Here is a 20,270-nt window from a genome sequence, read left to right as displayed (position 1 = left end):
ACTTCAAAACAAAGAAAGTAACAAGAGATAAAGAAGGACACTACATAATGATAAAGGGCTCAGTCAAACAAGAGGATATAACCATTCTAAATATATATGCACCCAACACAGGAGGACCAGCATATGTGAAACAAATACTAACAGAACTAAAGGGGGATATAGACTGCAATGCATTCATTCTAGGAGACTTCAACACACCACTCACCCCAAAGGATAGATCCACTGGGCAGAAAATAAGTAAGGACACGGAAGCACTGAACAACACAGTAGAGCAGATGGACCTAATAGACATCTATAGAACTCTACATCCAAAAGCAGCGGGATATACATTCTTCTCAAGTGCACATGGAACATTCTCCAGAATAGACCACATACTAGGCCACAAAAAGAGCCTCAGAAAATTCCAAAAGATTGAAATCCTACCAACCAACTTTTCAGACCACAAAGGCATAAAACTAGAAATAAACTGTACAAAGAAAGCAAAGAGGCTCACGAACACATGGAGGCTTAACAACACGCTCCTAAATAATCAATGGATCAATGACCAAATCAAAATGGAGATCCAGCAATATATGGAAACAAATGACAACAACAACACTAAGCCCCAACTTCTGTGGGACACAGCAAAAGCAGTCTTAAGAGGAAAGTATATAGCAATCCAAGCATATTTAAAAAAGGAAGAGCAATCCCAAATGAATGGTCTAATGTCACAATTATCGAAATTGGAAAAAGAAGAACAGATGAGGCCTAAGGTCAGCAGAAGGAGGGACATAATAAAGATCAGAGAAGAAATAAATAAAATTGAGAAGAATAAAACAATAGCAAAAATCAATGAAACCAAGAGCTGGTTCTTCGAGAAAATAAACAAAATAGATAAGCCTCTAGCCAGACTTATTAAGAAGAAAAGAGAGTCAACACAAATCAACAGTATCAGAAACGAGAAAGGAAAAATCACGACGGACCCCACGGAAATGCAAAGAATTATTGGAGAATACTATGAAAACCTATATGCTAACAAGCTGGGAAACCTAGGAGAAATGGACAACTTCCTAGAAAAATATAACCTTCCAAGATTGACCCAGGAAGAAACAGAAAATCTAAACAGACCAATTACCAGCAACGAAATTGAAGAGGTAATCAAAAAACTACCAAAGAACAAAACCCCCGGGCCAGATGGATTTACCTCGGAATTTTATCAGACATACAGGGAAGACATAATACCCATTCTCCTTAAAGTTTTCCAAAAAATAGAGGAGGAGGGGATACTCCCAAACTCATTCTATGAAGCTAACATCACCCTAATACCAAAACCAGGCAAAGACCCCACCAAAAAAGAAAACTACAGACCAATATCCCTGATGAACGTAGATGCAAAAATACTCAACAAAATATTAGCAAACCGAATTCAAAAATACATCAAAAGGATCATACACCATGACCAAGTGGGATTCATTCCAGGGATGCAAGGATGGTACAACATTCGAAAGTCCATCAACATCATCCACCACATCAACAAAAAGAAAGACAAAAACCACATGATCATCTCCATAGATGCTGAAAAAGCATTTGACAAAGTTCAACATCCATTCATGTTAAAAACTCTCAGCAAAATGGGAATAGAGGGCAAGTACCTCAACATAATAAAGGCCATCTATGATAAACCCACAGCCAACATTATATTGAACAGCGAGAAGCTGAAAGCATTTCCGCTGAGATCGGGAACTAGACAGGGATGCCCACTCTCCCCACTGTTATTCAACATAGTACTGGAGGTCCTAGCTACGGCAATCAGACAAAATAAAGAAATACAAGGAATCCAGATTGGTAAAGAAGAAGTTAAACTGTCACTATTTGCAGATGACATGATACTGTACATAAAAAACCCTAAAGACTCCACCCCAAAACTACTAGAACTGATATCGGAATACAGCAAAGTTGCAGGATACAAAATCAACACACAGAAATCTGTGGCTTTCCTATATACTAACAATGAACCAACAGAAAGAGAAATCAGGAAAACAACTCCATTCACAATTGCACCAAAAAAAATAAAATACCTAGGAATAAACCTAACCAAAGAAGTGAAAGACTTATACTCTGAAAACTACAAGTCACTCTTAAGAGAAATTAAAGGGGACACTAACAAATGGAAACTCATCCCATGCTCGTGGCTAGGAAGAATTAATATCGTTAAAATGGCCATCCTGCCCAAAGCAATATACAGATTTGATGCAATCCCTATGAAACTACCAGCAACATTCTTCAATGAACTGGAACAAATAATTCAAAAATTCATATGGAAACACCAAAGACCCCGAATAGCCAAAGCAATCCTGAGAAAGAAGAATAAAGTAGGGGGGATCTCACTCCCCAACTTCAAGCTCTACTATAAAGCCATAGTAATCAAGACAATTTGGTACTGGCACAAGAGCAGAGCCACAGACCAATGGAACAGACTAGAGAATCCAGACATTAACCCAGACATATATGGTCAATTAATATTTGATAAAGGAGCCATGGACATACAATGGCAAAATGACAGTCTCTTCAACAGGTGGTGCTGGCAAAACTGGACAGCTACATGTAGGAGAATGAAACTGGACCATTGTCTAACCCCATATACAAAAGTAAACTCAAAATGGATCAAAGACCTGAATGTAAGCCATGAAACCATTAAACTCTTGGAAGAAAACATAGGCACAAACCTCTTAGACATAAACATGAGTGACCTCTTCTTGAACATATCTCCCCGGGCAAGGAAAACAACAGCAAAAATGAGTAAGTGGGACTATATTAAGCTGAAAAGCTTCTGTACAGCAAAAGACACCATCAATAGAACAAGAAGGATCCCTACAGTATGGGAGAATATATTTGAAAATGACACATCCGATAAAGGCTTGACGTCCAGAATATATAAGGAGCTCTCACGCCTCAACAAACAAAAAACAAATAACCCAATTAAAAAATGGGCAGAGGAACTGAAGAGACAGTTCTCCAAAAAAGAAATACAGATGGCCAACAGACACATGAAAAGATGCTCCACATCGCTAATTATCAGAGAAATGCAAATTAAAACTACAATGAGGTATCACCTCACACCAGTAAGGATGGCTGCCATCCAAAAGACAAACAACAACAAATGTTGGCGAGGCTGTGGAGAAAGGGGAACCCTCCTACACTGCTGGTGGGAATGTAAGTTAGTTCAACCATTGTGGAAAGCAGTATGGAGGTACATCAAAATGCTCAAAACAGACTTACCATTTGACCCAGGAATTCCACTCCTAGGAATTTACCCTAAGAACGCAGCAATCAAGTTTGAGAAAGACAGATGCACCCCTATGTTTATTGCAGCACTATTTACAATAGCCAAGAATTGGAAGCAACCTAAATGTCCATCAATAGATGAATGGATAAAGAAGATGTGGTACATATACACAATGGAATACTACTCAGCCATAAGAAAAGGGCAAATCCAATCATTTGCAGCAACATGGATGGAGCTGGAGGGTATTATGGTCAGTGAAACAAGCCAAGCGGAGAAAGAGAAATACCAAATGATTTCACTTATCTGTGGAATATAAGAACAAAGGAAAAACTGAAGGAACAAAACAGCAGCAGAATCACAGAACTCAAGAATGGACTAACAGGTACCAAAGGGAAAGGGACTGGGGAGGATGGGTGGGTAGGGAGGGATAAGGGGGGGAGAAGTAGGGGGGTATTAAGATCAGCATGCATGGGGGGGTAGGAGAAAAGGGAGTGCTGTACAACACAGAGAAGGCAAGTAGTGATTCTACAACATTTTGCTATGCTGATGGACAGTGACTGTAAAGGGGTTTATAGGGGAGAGCCTAGTAAACTAGTAAACATAATATTCGTCATGTAAGTGTAGATTAGTGATAGAAAAAAAAAAAAAAGGGCAGTTCCTGTGTGGTAACCTCCAACGAGTTCTACACAAGGGTATAAAGGGCATATAAAAGTGTAGGCAAAGGGTCTGTTTGTGTTTATACAGAGGATCAAAGCCTAATTGGGCTACCCCGAAAATGAACTAAGATACGATATGAATAAGAACTTCCATCATCTGCACTCTCTGGAAGACTCATGCCAGAAGATGATCATCAAAAAACCCCAACAAAGATCCACGCACTGCTACAGCTGTAGATGCACTCATCCCACCAGTTCCTGGACTTGCCATGGGAATGAGGAAGGAGATATCTAAGCTGGCCTGTGCATACAGTAAAACAACAAAATTGGACTGGATCTATACTGTTGGAACTCAACCAAGAATTTGGAGAAGTGCAAATTGTAGCGCTCCAAAGTCTTACAACTACAAACTATTTACTGTTAAAAGAACATATGGCATGTGAACAGTCCCCAGGAATGGGTTGTTTTAATTTGTCTGATTTCTCTCAGACTGTTCAAGTTCAGTTGGACAATATCCACCATATCATAGATAAGTTTTCACAAATGCCTAAGGTGCCTAACTGGTTTTCTTGGTTTCACTGCAGATGGATGGTAATTACAGATATGCTTTGGTTATGTAACTATACTCCTATTATGTTAATGTGTGTGTGCAATTTAAGTAGTAGCTTAAAACCTGTACATGCTGAAGTTACTCTACAAGAAGATATATCAAAGAAATAATCAATCTTCCCATGTTTTCTTCCACCTGCTACTTCTATAGCTTTTCTTCTTCCTTCCTAATTACAACCCTTAAATAGAATTCGTGCCTCATATCAAATTTACCGAGTATCATAATTCTTCCAAGTGGTAAAGATACCTCAAGACAAATGCTGGGCATAGAAGCCACAGGGCATAAATATGCAAAGAAGTAAAAAGCTAACTTTTTCAAACAATAAGGCTTCTCTCTCACTTACCAACTTCACATTTCCCTGTATCGCCCCGGAAGATGACTGGTTAGCCAGAGACGGGTAAGATTCCTCAAGGGAGGAACAACCTAAGACAGGCACAGTCGCAGGGGGGCCATCAGGTGAGAAATTGGGGATCAACAGAGGTGAGGCTTAGAACCTCACCCCCCCGTTCTGAGAGAAGTGTTCTGCATACGTGGATGTTTTATTGCCCTGGTCTAGCTTGGATTAACACGTAGTCTACAGGCACACACCTGATCATCTACATGTGCTCTCTTACAACACTAAACTATGTTTTCTACCTTTATCTTGTATCTACCTACCACTTCAGCATTTTATTAAAAATAATAATAATAAAGAGAGAAATGTGGTATCCACATATAAATCAAGTATAAAAACCAAATGAGTATTCATATTTGAACTGACTGTTTAGAGTTCATAATGCATGAGCAAAACCGAAAGTTTCTGTGATGACTGCCCTTGTACTGTTCACTATGTAACTTATTCATTATGTAAGAATTTGTTCTACATGTAAAAACTTGTTTGTTGTGCCTCAGAAGATTGGAGACTGACAAAGGTTAGGCTTGGGGTGGATTAATGATTGTGCATTGAGCATTGACTCCCCTATACAGAATTTTATTTTCGTTAACAACCATTTGATCAATAAATATGAGAGATGCCCTCACAAAAAAAAAAAAAAAAAAAAAAAAAGGACAGACTTCCAATGGTAAAATAAAAACCGGGATGTAATGTATAGCATAAGGAATATAGTCAAGATATTGTAACAGCCTGGTAGGGTGATAGCTGGAACCTAGAATTATGTATATAAATGTTCTACCACTGTGTTGTACACTTGAAACTCATGTAATGTAATACTGTGTGTCAACTACCCTTCAATAAAAAATAATTATTTAAAAAAAAAAAAAAACATATCCCTAATTCATCAATACCCTTCCCACCTCAACCAATTCCTTCTACATTCACCACCAGTCACCAAGACGCTCGACTGAAGACATGGCAATTATTCTAGAGACTTCTAAAGCAGTGGCTTTCCACCTAGGCTGTGCTTTAGAATTATCTGGGACCTTGAAAAAATGCTAATGTCCAGTTCAACTGTATGTTGATCTTTAGCAAGCATCAGTGTCTTTTGAAGCTCCCATTTAATTCCAATATGCAGTCAAGGTGGAGAACAACTTTTCTGCATCTCTGCTACTCAAACTGAGTTCAGGAACAGGCAGCATAATACCTGAGGTGGATAGTTAGTGGAGATGGCTGCAACAATTCCTTCCATTCCTATATGCACACTTCTCTGCAAGGTGACTTTGCTGCTCCTCCCATCAAGAGGTGGAATCTATCTCCTCATCCTGTGACTCCTAGCTGGACTACCTTTGACTAGTGGATTGTGGCAGAATGACACTGTGGGTCCCCTGAGCCTCGGCCTCAGGAGGCTTCACTGTGTCTTCACTTGCCCTCTCGGAGCTTTGAAATAGTATGTGAAGAAGCCAGGGCTGGACAGCTGGAGGACAAGAAACCACCTGGAAAAAGAGGCCCAGCTGCAGCCAGTATCAACCACTACACGTGTGAATGAGGCTATTCTAGGCCATCATGTCTCAGTAAATCTGCCAGTGCCTGCAGCCCTATGAGTGACCACAGGCAAGACATGAAACATCATGAGCAAGTAAGAGAGTAGTTGTTTTAAGCCCCTAGATTTGGGGAGGGTTTGTTAAACAGCAGTAATTAACTAATAGAGCATCACCTGAGAGCTTGTTAGAAATGCAGAACCTTAGGCCCCACCCCAGACCTACTGACTCATAATCTGCATTTTAACAAGATTTCCAGGTGACTGTATGCACATCAAAGCTTGAGAGCACTGTGTGGTCATCCTCCAACAAGCAATGTAGAGACACTAGACAATCTGCTGTGGAAAAGCCATTCACAAAACCCCCTCTTCTTTTCCTTTCTCAAGCAAACTACTTGACATTCCCAGGCTTCCTTGCAGCTGGTGTGGCTAGGTGACCTGGTTCTGGCCAATGAGATGGCAGCAGAGATCCCTGGGAGGGCTTCCCTTTGGAACAAACAGTCAAAGTCTAAGGAAAGGCTTTGGTCCTTGGGCCTTCTTGCCTCTTCCTGCCTGGGACAAGGACACAGTGTCTGGAATTGGAGCAGCCATCTTGCAACTATGAGGCAAGAACCATTAGCAACCTGCCAAGAGGGGCAAAGCACAAAGAGGTAAGAGCTGAATCCTTGGGGGCATTTCACAGCCATTGTATCAGCCCTGTACAGCCTACCCCAAGACTTCTTGTGGCTCAAGACAAATCAGTCCCTCCTATGTAACTATTAGTTGGTGTTTCCATTGCCTGCAGCCAGACCCAATTCTAAATCATACCAAACCCTAAGATTAAAACTTCTTTAAAAAAATTAAGTGTCACAAACAAAATACTCAGGAAAACATTTACCATAAGTTTGACAGAGGGATAGTATCCTCAACTTATTAATATCTGAGACCTTTATCACTTCAGAACAATGTAAACAACTCTAAAAAAATAGATGAAGACTATGGACAGTTTACAAAGAAGTACAAATTGAAAAATCTGAAAAATCTCCCCAGTATTCAATGGAACGCTCATAAAACAATGAGTCAGTAATTTTTATCTGTCAAATTGGTAAGTTCTGTTATTTTTCTTTTAATTCTGAGCATGAAAATTTGTGTAATCTTCCTAGAAAGCAGTTGGGCTATAATAAGTACAACCCTTAACCCTACTCATTCTACTTCTAGGTATCAGTCCTAAAGAAATAGTCAGAATTTCAGTTGAACTTTATGAGAGGATGTTCACCATGGCAGTATTTTAAAAAGTAAAAAAATTGGAATTGCTCCAAATGTTCAATTATAAGAAATTGGTCTAGTATATTTGACATATGTGCACACTGGAATATTTTGCAGCCATATGGAAATTTTGTTCTGAATTGTACTAAGGGACAGGAGAGTCCAGCCATCTAGCATTCAGGTTTTGGAGTCAGTTGGAATTCAAGTCCTGGCTTATCCCTTATAAACAAGACCTTCAGCAAGTTATGTAACATCTGTAGACCATTTCCTCATCTGTAAAATGATAAAAACTGCCTACAAATTAAATGAGAGAATGTATGCAAAATAGTTTGGACCTGGCCCAAAAGCATTTCCAAAAGAGGCTGTTATTAATGTTGTTGAACGACGTGGAACAAACACTACTCCAATGCCAATTTTGTAAAAGGAAAAGTATGAATATGCATGTTTTAAAACTGGAAGGAAATACAACAGACTGTTAAAGATGGTTATGTCTGGATGATTTTTTAGTTCCTTCTTTAGTTTTCAAATATTTTACAACGAGCATGAATGAGTTTTGTGATCAGGGAAATTTTTCACTTTTTAAAGACCTAGTTTAAAGTCAGGCCTTGAAGTCCTTAATTTATTTTCACATATTGTGCATTTTTTTGTTTGTTTTCCATCTAAGCCCTTTGAAGTCCACCTTCTGACTGATTAATAATTCCTTCACCCAGGAATTCTACTCCTAGGAATTTACCCTAAGAATGCAAGATCCCAGTTTCAAAAAGATGTATGCACCCCTATGTTTATTGCAGCACTATTTACAATAGCCAAGAAATGGAAGCAACCTAAGTGTCCATCCGTAGATGAATGGATAAAGAAGATGTGGTACATATACACAACGGAATATTATTCAGCCATAAGAAGAAAACAAATCCTACTATTTGCAACAACATGGATGGAGCTAGAGGGTATTATGCTCAGTGAAATAGGCCAGGCAGAGAAAGACAAGTATCAGATGATTTCACTCATCTGTGGTGTACAAGAACAACTGAAAGAACAAAACAGCAGCAGACTCACAGAACCCAAGAATGGACTAACAGTTACCAAAGGGAAGGACTAGGGAGGATGGGTGGGAAGGGAGGGAGAAGGGGAATAAGGGGCATTACGATTAGCACACATAATGTAGGAGGTGGGCATGGGGAAGGCAGTATAACACAGAGAAGACAAGCAGTGACTCTAGCATCTTATTACACTGATGGACAGTGACAGTAATGGGGTATGTGGTGGGGACTTGATAAAGAGGGGAATCTAGTAACCACAATGTTACTCGTGTGATTGTATATTAATGACACCAAAATAAAAAATAATTCCCTCACTATGTGCCAGCTGTTCTAGGCATATATTGAGGTAGAAACTATTAATCTCCATTTTATAGATGAGGAACAGAGAGGTTAAGTCCATTGCCCAAATCACACAGCTGGTATGCTGCAGATCAAATTAAAACATTCTAACCACTGTGCCAAGCTGCCTCCTAGTCTACCTGACACCGCCTATGACACATCCCTGATGCCCACTCCCCACCTGGCCCCACATACCAAGGTGTGTGTTGGTCACAAAGTTCCCCATCCCTGACAGGTTGGGAGCCCCCTCTTCTCTACTGACAGGGCCGTCATTCCACATGAGGTCAAAGCCTCCCACTCGCTTCTCCCTTCCCGTGAGTCTGGATAGGCAGGAGACACAAAGGGTTCGTGAAGGTGAAGTTGGCCAGACCCTAAGACCCAAGCCAGGGCCCTGATCCATCCCCGCACCCTAGTGGTGCCCACGCTTTGGAATGCCTTCTTCTGCCCATTCACTGGCCATTCCCAGGTGCCCACACAGGTCTCAGAGGGGCTGTCCCCGCTTTGTCCCCAGGCTCCCACGTTTGCTCTCAGTAACATGAGCCCAGTTGTGCGTTGCGGCTTAAAGTCTGCTGTCCTCCCGAGACCATAAGCTTCATGAAGGTGGGGACTAGGTCTGCCGTGTCCTTTACTGTGTCCCCAGTGTGTGGCACATGGCCTGGCACACAGTAGGGGCTCAAATGTTTTTTGAATGAATAAGTGCTGATAGATATGGTGGACATCTGAGGTTCTGACTACTTAGCATCCATTTCACCTCCTTTCAGCCTAAAGGCCCCTTGGTTTTTCTCCCCCATCTCTCACTCACATGGATCAGGTGGGACTGACTCCACACCCTGGTAGGTGGGCACAAGACCTGGGCCTGGTCAGTCAAAGACTCCCAGGGACTGGCTCAGAGATGGACATGTGACCCGGTCCCCCCAATGAGCAATGAGGTTTAGGAGTCAGCGGGAACTCAGCCCTCAAACTTTTGCTGAAATAATTGGGAAAAAGCTAATATAGAGGGAAGAGATGAGAGAGAGAGGAAGCAGACAGACCAGCCAACACTGACTGAGCACCTGGATTCAGCCATTCCTGAGGTGAGACTGTGGATTTTTCCATTAGATACACATTGTTATAACAATAGTCTCTAATTGAGCACTTACTGTGAGCAAGGCATTTTACAATAAATGTTATCTTGGTAAGTGAATCTAACAATACTTGGAGGCAGACATGGTGTTTCCCATTTTACAGATGAGGAAACAGGCTCAGAGAGGCAAAATGACTAGTCCAGGGTCCCACCGTCAGGAAGTGCTAAGGAAATCCTGCTGCACCGAACCTCAGAAAGCTGTCGTTGGCCCTGCTCTGCCCCCAAAGTGCTGAGTCCTGGGACCAAGATCCAGCCCTGTGTGGACATCTCGGGTCCTCCATCTCTTAGATGCTGAGGCAGGCCAGAGCCATCTCTGAGGGCCTCTCAGTCCCAAGGTTCTGAGTTCTCTGTCTTCCTTGGTGGGAGCCCCAGCTGCCACGCAGAGCTGCATGAGCACCACTGCCCTCCCTCACCTGGCCTCCATGTCCACCACATGCAGGGTGTCTTCCAGGAGGCAGGTCTTGAGCTCATAGTCCTCCTGGCTGCTGGCTGTCAGTGATGGGGACGCGTTGACCTCCAGGAGCCACCTGCGGGGGGGCGGGGAGAGTGGAGAGCCTTAGGTTTACCTGGTCCTGGGAGCCCCTGGAACTCTCCTGAGAGGCTACATGGGGTGCCTGGGCCCTACCTCAATTCAGCCAGGGTTGCTTTCTCCGCTTTCCCTTTAGAGGAAAGGTTTCAGTGGCTAAAACTTTTTGAAAACAATTGTCACAGACCTTAAAACCCCACAGGGGCCAGGTGGTCATTTAAGTGAGGCAAACTGGAGGGGGCTAGACTGATTCTGGTGCTCTCATGACCTGTTACTGCTTTTCCTTCTTCCAGTAGACCTGTGAGCACGGGAAAATCTTCCCTTTTCTGGTGAAAATTTGCCTTACAGATGGCAAAACACCTGTGTGTCAGGGCTGGGAGGCAGCAGGGAGGCGTGGGGGCCGTGGTGGACCGAGGGGAGCCATGTGCAAAGAAGCGGTTGTGGCCAGCGCCGGGAGACTGCTGCCAGCGGGAGACTGAGCCCGGGATTGTGAGATGACCTGCATTTTCCATGAAAGGCAAAAACCCAGATTTTTGCAAAAATGTCTCCCCATTTTTAAAGACTTTCAATGAATTTAAATAAAAAAACATTCTGAAGGCCAAATTCAAAGTGTCTGTAGGCCAAAAGCAGCCCAAGAGCCTCCAGCTTTCAACCTCTTGTTTTGTGCAACCCAGTCACTTATGGACAGGAACTGGGACACAGAGAGGGGAGGGCTCGCCCAGCAGGTCATGGGGAGACTGGGGCCCCTTGCCACCATCTGCTGCCCCCCAGGCTTGCTTTCCCCATCAGTGTCCACTCTAATGTCCACAGCCACAATCTGCAGCTGGCGCCAGGACACTATTTCTCTTGAACCCAGGCTTGACTTAGGTCTTGCCCCTATTTGTGGGTCAGAAAGCTCCTCATCACCTGTATAGTGACCCAGAGGAAGGGATTGGGTCCAGGAGCCACAATGCTAATGGGTGGTTTCAGTGCTCAGCCCAGGAACCAAGACCCTGCGCCTGGTCTGCCCTTGACCTACTGCGTGACCTTAAGCCCCCAGAACAATCCCATTGGGCTTCCGTGTCCTGTTGTATAACATGAGGGCCATTGCTGTGGTCCCTGTCATCTCAGGCTCATTCTACTCATCAGCTCAACCTCCTCGATGGGCACTGTGGGAGTACACCAAATTCTTGGCAGGGACTGACGGGGTAACAATATTCCCTTACATGGCACTTTGCATCCTCAAAGCACCAGGGCTTACAGAGGGGAAGTTTCTTGGTATTAGGAGAGGATCCCTGACTCCGCAGATGTTCAGGAAAGGCCTCTTAGTGCCAGGCCTGGGGCTCAGTGCTCTGCAGACCATACCTCCTTCATTTCTCCTACAGGAACAACGACTGTGTCACAGAGGGACAAACTGAGGCACAAAGAAGGAAGTGCGCCCAGCTAGGAAGTAACAGAGGCAAGGTCAAACCTGGGCAGTCTGGGGGCAGAGTGTGTGTAGAATCCCCCCCGGTCCACCCCTGGCTCTTGGCCACCAGCCCAGCCACTTACGGCTTGAGGTCCTGGTCTATGAGGATGTCATAGCCATACAGCTCGAAGCAGTGCTTATCGCTGACGATCACCTTCTGCACACTCTGCAGGCTCCTGATGAAGATGTTGTCCATGTCGCTGAAGAGCTTCTCCACTGCCTCCAGTCCGTGCTTGGATGCCAGGTACTGTCGGCAGCGCTGGAGCATCCACTTGCAGCCCTGTGGCCCCAGGCACCGGGGTGGGAGAGGAAACCTCAATTAACTGGGACCTGGCCTGCCAGGACCCTCAAACAATCACCATCAGCAGGGCCCGTTGTCTTGGACAAGAGTGGCTCAGCCCTGAGTCCTCTGATTAGGAGAACCCCAAGTGTGCCCCTCTTTGTGGGGTGAAGATTCTGCATGCCAAGGGGAGGTGCCCATCCAGAGTCGGTATCTCTTTCTAGAGCAGTGTGGGTACCCAGGACCCCAGGAGTCCCTGCCCAAATGCCCTTCACAGGCCTCTCCCCTGGGCCCACCTTCCTGGGGGCAGACTGCACTGACCATATGTGTACTCCAAGGCCCAAGGAGTGACTACCTGGTTGCTGTGTTTTGGGGGTGGGCATGGGGGTGTGTACGTGGGAGGCCCTCACAGGGTGAGATGGAGGAAGGAGGGAAAAGAGGGGAGTGGGTGTGAGCTGGGGAGCAGCTCTCCCTGTGCCTCTCTGTGCCGGCTCTTAACTCAGAAGTCTGAGAATTCTAAATTTGAATCTGTGTGGCAGGTTATTAGATAGATGGATGGATGGATGGAGAGATGGATAGACAGAGACAGAAGTATATCTGTCAAGGTAGAAAGATAGAACACATTTTGTTACAGGGTATGTTAGTTTGATTTGTAATTATCAAATATTTAGACAAAATGTATGGGCCTGGGGCCTGCAAATGGGAATGGTGGCCTGACCCCACTGGTGAACTATGAGTCCAAGACAGGCCTCTCCTGGTCTCCTTGGCACTCCGCCTCCCCGCCGCAGCCCAGTCCTAAAAGGCTGTACCTGGAGGGGCAGAAGCCCAGCTTCCTCACCTTCTTTGGGTGGTAGTCAGGAGATGTCTTTTGCACAGCAACGTTGGTGAGGTGAACATCTGGCAGAGGTTGTGGTCAAGGACAAGTAGGGGTAAGAAGAGTGAGCCCTGCACCATGTAGCCCCCCTAGGGGCAAACTAAGACCTTTGCTTGGCATTGATGAGAAAGGCTACAAAATAGCCCCTGTCACCTGTGGCGGCTTCAGTCCGATGGGCCTGGGTTCAAATCCTGCTTGAATCTTTACTGGCCCTTGAACAAGTCACTTAACCTCTCTGAGCCTGCTTCCCCACCTGTTACATGGGGCACATGTAGTATATTGACCTTACAGGATCTTTTGAAAAATCAGATACGATACCATATAGAAGTGCCTCTTACAGTGCCTGGCCTAGCTGAGGTGATTATATTATGATCTTTCCACTCAAGTGGAGGGAACACTATTCTAATAAGTTGAGAGACCAAATACAGAACAGCCATCTTAGGTTCAGGCTGTGTGGCCACTTTGTAGGAATATTGGAGAAATGATATAGTACTGGGTGGGGGGGTACAGTTGTCAAGACAGGCTTTGAAGGCCCAGCCCTGAGACTTCAAGTATCATCATCGTGACCACCAGTAACACAGGCAACACTGCAGCTTACAAGCATGTCTGCATACATCTTGTTTGTGCCCCAAATTATTCTCATCTCAGGAAGGACCTTTGAGGCTCAGAGAGGTTAAGTGACGGTCGTACAGAATATTCATCCTCCACATCCCCCCATGATGGCTAAGTGGGACAGACCTCCCAAAGTTGTGAAGTAACTATAAGACGTACCTTCCTCCAGAACTCACAGAGACATGTCACAGATGGGGAATTAGAGGTTGTAGGTCACGGGCCCAAGGCTAATTCCCCTAAAACAGTGTTTCTCCATGTTTGTGGCATATCAGACAGGGCAGGGTGGCTGCAGCCTCTAGAGAGAAGGTGGGTCTTCTCATTAGCATCATTTTCCTAGAATGTCTCCTTTAGAGCTTTTCCCCCACATCTGTCTGAGAGATTTTTGGCCTCAATGTCAAAAGAATAAGCATGTGACAAATACTAAATAGGAACAGAGCCCTTGTATTTATGGTGAATTGTGAATTGATTTTTAAAAAGGGGGACAAGGCAGTTCAATGGGAGGAAGCACAGTCTTTTCAATAAATGGGGTGGGAATGCCTGGATATCCACGTTGGGCTCCTTCCCCATATCATAGACAAAGATCAACTACAAATGGGCTGTAGACTTAAAAATAAGAGCTGTACCTATAAAGCTCTCAGAATAAAACTTAGGAATGAGTCATTATGACCTTGGGTTTGCCAGAGTTTCTTAGATATGACCCCCAAAAGCACAAGCAATGAAAGAAAAAATAAATTGGACTTTGTCAAAATGATAAACTTTTGTGCTTCAAAGGCCATTATCAAGAAAGTGAAAAGGCAGGGCACAGAAGGTTTTTAGGGCAAGGAAAATACTCTGTATGATGCTATAATGATAGATGTGTGTCATACATTTGTTTCAACACATGGAATGAACAACACCCTTGTGAATACTAATGTAAGCTACAGACTTCGGGTGATTATAATGTGTCAATGTAGGTTCATCAGTTGTAATTAAGTCCCACTCTGGTGAGTGATGGTGATAATCTCTCTACTACTACTAATCATAGTAGGCTATGTGTGTGGGGACAGGGCATATATGAGGACTCTGTATCTTCCTTTCAATTTTGCTATGAAACTTAAACTGCTCTAAAATAATTAAATCATTTTTTTTTAAGAAAAGGACAGACCACAGGAAGGGGAAAAATATTTCTAAATCATATATCTGAATAGTACTGAAAATACATAACCCTTATAACTCAACAATAAAAAAAAGACAAATAATCCAATTAAAAATGGGCAAAGGCTTTGAGTAGACATTTCTCCAAAGAAAATTTATAATGGCCAACAAGCATGTAAAAAGATGCTCAACATCATTAGTCATCAGGGAAATGCAAATCAAAACTACTTCATACTCACTACAGGGGCTATAATAAAAATGGCAGATAATAACAAGTGTTGATAAGGATGTAGAGCAACTGGAACCCTCGTACCATGTTGGTGAGAATGTCAAATAGGTGCAGTGCTTTGGAAAATGGTGTAGTGTTTCCTCAAAAGGTTAAACATAGAATTACCATGTGACTAGCAATTCTACTCCTAGCATATACCCAAGAGAAAGGAAAACACATGTCTACACAAAAACTTGCCTATGAATGTGCACAGCAGCATTATTCACAACAGACAAAAAGTGGGAACAACCCAAATATCCATTAACCAGTTAATGGGTAAATAAAATGTGCTATATCCATTCAATGGAATGTTATTTGGCAATAAAAGGAATGAAGTACCGATACATGCTACAACATGAATGAACCTTGAAAACATTGTGTTTCAAGGTTGAAACATTAAATAAAATTAGTCAGACACAAAAGACCACATATTATATGAATCCATTTGTATGAATTGTCTGGAATAGGCAAATATATATAGATAGGAAGTAGTTGCATAGGGTTGGAATGAAGGGTTGTAGGGAAATGGGGAATGTCGGCTTATATACAGGATTTCCTTTGGGAGATGACGAAAATGTCCTAAAACTGAGTGTGGTGATGGTTGTGTTAATATTTATCCTATTAACCACTGGGTTGTATGCTTTAACTGGGTGAATTGTGTGGTATGTAAACATATCTCAATAAAGCTGTTATTTTTAAAAATAGGAAAAGAGCGTGTTTGGGCAAACTAATGACTTGCTTAAGAGGGGAAATCATTCCTTTGTGATGGAGGAAGTGTTGCTCCTAACACTACATGCTTCATAGACTCCACTGCATCCGTGGGGAGGAGAAATGAGGGACTCACCTAGTGCCGAGGGAGAAGCCGGGCTAAGAGAGGAGCATGGGTGACTGGTCACCGGACCTCAGAGCCTTCCTCTCCACAGACAGTCCTACAAATCAGGTTTCAAAGGACCAAACAGCCAAGCAGCAAAGAGTAAACAAACAATCAGAACCAAAGTGCAGGGAAATCGAACTGATTAATTGTGAAATCTTTTGGGGGAAAAGAATTCTCTTAGCTTACAAACAACATCAGAAATCACAGAGGAAATCAGTGGACAGAGTCAACTATGTAACAATAAAAATAATCAGATATCAAGGCAAAACTGAAAAGCAAACATGACTAGAGAAAAGATTTGTAGCAAATATGCCCAGCTAATGTTTTTGTCACATGAAAATACCTCACAAACTGTTAACAATAAAATGTTATGACCCTAATAGATAAAGGATAATGAAACATAAAAGAGAAAATATAACTGGTAAAAGGCCATCTGAGAAAATGCCCAAAGTTTCTAGTAACAGAAGACACACAATTTTAAAGGGATTTAAAAGGAGAGAAAATTGCAAATTGGAGGTGAAACCCTGCTTCCCCACCTGATTTGTCTTTAAAGAGCTATGCTTTTAGTATGAGAGTTATATGAGTTTTATTTTTATAATTAAAGTAATGCATATCAGTTGTAAAAGCGACTCATAATATAGGAAAATGTGTTAAGTTGAAAATAAAGTTTTCTTGACCTGGTTCTAATCCTCTGAGGTTTTTAGAGTCAATAGATTAGCGAACATCCTTTCATACTTTCCTCTAAATGGAAACATACTTCTAAAAGCAAAAATGGGATCATAAACATACTAGTTCTATACTTGCATGCTGTTTTTCATTTAATAGTCTTTCTTGGACACCTTTCCATGACATTTCAATGGACATCATAATAATGGAGGCACAATATCATGTAGATGCTTTATCATTCATTTCACCATCCCTCAGGGGTGGTTTAAGTTTTTCTGTTTATCATTACAGCATTGAGGTGATTATTTTTGTGCATGTGTAGCTATATATTTATATGTGTGTGTATATATGGATATATATTTGAATAATTGCGTGTAAACTATGCATAATAAAATTAAAAAATATATATATGAGGTCACGTTAAAAATATGTCTTATTATCTTGTGATCCAAAATTGATTTGTTATTTTAAAAGTTGGTGTGTGACATCTGAAGAAAATACGGCAAAATATTAGTATGTGTTAAATCTAGATGGTAGGTGCATGGCTTTCTGTTATAGTCTCTTCTGCAGTTTTTCATATATTTTGTATATTTTATAGAGTATTTATATAGTATTTAAAAATTAAAAACAATTAAAAGAAGCGGTGGAAAATAAGGTGTATTCACTCAGTATGAAAACGTCAAAGCCTCATTAAATAGAAACTAGCCCTGGGAGAGGCTGGGGTTTGTTTCATAAGGCCCCTGCGGTGCCCAGAGATACACAAGCACTTGTAAGTGAGAGGAGAGAGAACCACTAACGTGTACTGAGTAGTCACTTGGGCGAGACACTATTCTAAGTGCTTTATGTGTATCATTTAATTTTAATAAAAAACAAAGGCAAAAAAGTGAAACTAAAATTAGATGACTTGCATATATTAAATGCTTGCTAGGATTACAAAATAAAACCAATATACTAGAAATGATAAAGTTGCAAAATAGAAAAAAATTGTAAAAATTACTCAGGAGGGCCTATTCCTACTCTAATATGCATAGACACATATTCAATGAAATGATATAATTAAGGCAGAGAGACATGAATCAGCTGAAAGCGTTAGCCAGATTGCCCAAGCCAGAAGCTCGGCAGCACCGCCTTCCATTTCCGTCTCTCCCATACGCAGCTACTCTAGTCCTGCTGGTTTATCTCCTATATGTTTCTGGATTGTTTACCCCTTTTCTGCAGAAGCTCAAGTCTAAGAATCTTATAAACACTGTTTTTTGACATTGATATTTTAACCAGATAATACATGCCCATGGTTCAAAAGGCAAAAGGTATAAAAATGTATAAAGGAAATATCTCTTTCCCATACCTGTCCCCACCCACCCATCTATCCTCCTAAAGGCAACTTCTGTTTCCAGTTTCATGTACATCCTTCCAGAGATACCTATGCACAGATAAAAACATATATAGAGATACAGTTTTTGGCCTGAATGAGAGCATACTTCTTACAGAGTTCCATACTTTGTTTTTTTCCCAATTAAAATACATATTGGAGATTATTTCATTTTAGTACTTAAAGCAATCCCCCTTTTTAACAGCTGCATAGTAGTCCACTGTATAAATGAACCATTCATTTAGCTGCTTCCTGGGGTGTCTCGGTTTGGTTTGATTTGATTTTGCTCACAAACAAGGCTGTGCAGTGAATAACCTTTAAACTTCTTTTTCCCTATCCTGTAGGATAAATTCCCAGAAGGGAATTGCTGGGTCAGAGGGTATGTGCACTTGTCTTTTGATAGACATTTGCCAGATTGCCTCCTAAGCAGTTGTACCACTTTGCCCTCTACCAGCAACATCTGTACACCCCCAGCCTCACCAACACAGTGTGATATCAAGTTGTTGGTCTCTGCCAAGGACATTATATTTGAGTGAATGAATGAGTCAATGACTAGACAGATAAAAGGCTCATGAAGGAGGCTCACAAGGGGCTCAAACTGTTTGACCCTAAGACTGTGAATCAGTGTGAATGTTAGGCATACCACCAAAATGTTCATCAAGCAGAGAAGTTTGGGGTGAGTTGCTCTGAGCACAGCAGGGCTGCTTCCCTCGGATCACTGGGGATCCCCCACCCCCACAAAACTAAGCTCCCACAGGAAGGCACCAGGCCTGTTTTATTCACTGCTGTACCTCCTGGGCCCAGACCAGGACTTGGCACTCTGCAGGCAGTCAGCAAATGTGCGGAATGAATGAGTTCTGTCGGCGGGAAGGGCAGGGTGCATGGGGGATGGGTAGGCAGGGATCCCAGGATACACTGGTCATCAATGCTGTTCAGCGTGAAGCGGGTGTTAGAGAATCGGGCGAAGCCATCCCGGTAGAGCCAGGCCCTCAGTGGGAGGTACTGTGGCGGAGGCGGGAGCAGAGGGAGAGAAAAGGGAAGGGGAAGAAACGTAGCCACTTCCATGCACCTGAGCTTTTGTACCTGCTGTTTCCTCCACCTGGAATGCCCTTCCTTCTTACCCACATCGCCCCTCAGGAATCTGCTCCAACATCTGCCTCCTTTGATTCTCCCCCTCCTTCCCGGTTTGGGGTGTGGGGAGATGCAGAGAGGAACAAAATCAGCCTCTTCTCTACTCCACCACCACGTGGCACACCACCCAGCTCAGTGTGTCCATATTCCCCACCAGACCATAAGCGCCAGGAGGACAGGAGTGGAGCCTGTCTCCAACACCCCTACATCTTTGTGCCCAGCACTGAGTAGCACACAGGCTTAAATGTTTGTTGACTGGGTAGAGGGAGTATAGCAACTCCTTGGTTAAAATAATAGGTTCTGGGGCTAGGCTTCTGGATTCGAATCCCAGCTCTGCCACTTGCCAGCTGTGTGACCTTGGGCAAGTCACTCAACCCCTCTCTATCTGTTTCCTCATCTGTAAAAAGAGGATAAGAATAGACACTACCTCTTTGGTTATTAGGAGGACTGAATGAGATAAAACCTGCTAAATACCAGGGCCTGGTACTTAGTAGGTGCTCAAAAATGTTAGCTGTGGTTACATGGATGACTGAATGAATAAAGGAGAACAGGCTGCGGGTGGGGGGATAGGGATGGGAGTCAGGGATGGCCAAATCCAGAATCCGGGGCCCCTCAGGTGGCAGAGCTTGGATCTGTTTACTCATGTCCTCAAGGTTCATCTATGTTGTAGCATGTAATTTCATTACTCTTAATCAATTTAAATGGAAATGTACTTGGCCACATGTGGCCACCCCACTGTCAGATGCCCCCTGGAGTCTCCCAGGCAGGTAAAACCCAACAATGGCACCTGGCCCCCATCCCACAGTTCAGCTGCCCCTTACCTGCCACTGAAGAAGGGCCCCTGTCTTACTTACCGACATCACCAGCACATAGACACGCAGGTCAAACTTGCGGCCTG

General features: G+C 42.9%; 1 protein-coding gene across 1 annotated transcript in view; it reads right to left on the bottom strand.

The window, feature by feature from the left end:
- The window catches only part of TTLL9 (tubulin tyrosine ligase like 9), a 49,701-nt gene that overhangs the window by 3,876 nt on the left and 25,555 nt on the right, over positions 1–20,270 (bottom strand). Inside the window, exons 9-14 of the mRNA XM_036924741.2 lie at positions 20,227–20,267; positions 19,156–19,243; positions 13,283–13,341; positions 12,248–12,444; positions 10,605–10,718; positions 9,264–9,388 (exon numbers count right to left, since the gene is read on the bottom strand). Of these exons, the coding sequence (XP_036780636.1) occupies positions 9,264–9,388; positions 10,605–10,718; positions 12,248–12,444; positions 13,283–13,341; positions 19,156–19,243; positions 20,227–20,267 (624 nt within the window). The remainder of the gene's footprint in view (positions 1–9,263; positions 9,389–10,604; positions 10,719–12,247; positions 12,445–13,282; positions 13,342–19,155; positions 19,244–20,226; positions 20,268–20,270) is intronic.

Source organism: Manis pentadactyla, chromosome 5 (genome assembly GCF_030020395.1).
Source record: "Manis pentadactyla isolate mManPen7 chromosome 5, mManPen7.hap1, whole genome shotgun sequence".
In the NCBI taxonomy this organism is placed as follows: domain Eukaryota; kingdom Metazoa; phylum Chordata; class Mammalia; order Pholidota; family Manidae; genus Manis; species Manis pentadactyla.
This window is presented reverse-complemented; position numbering and strand designations above follow the sequence as displayed.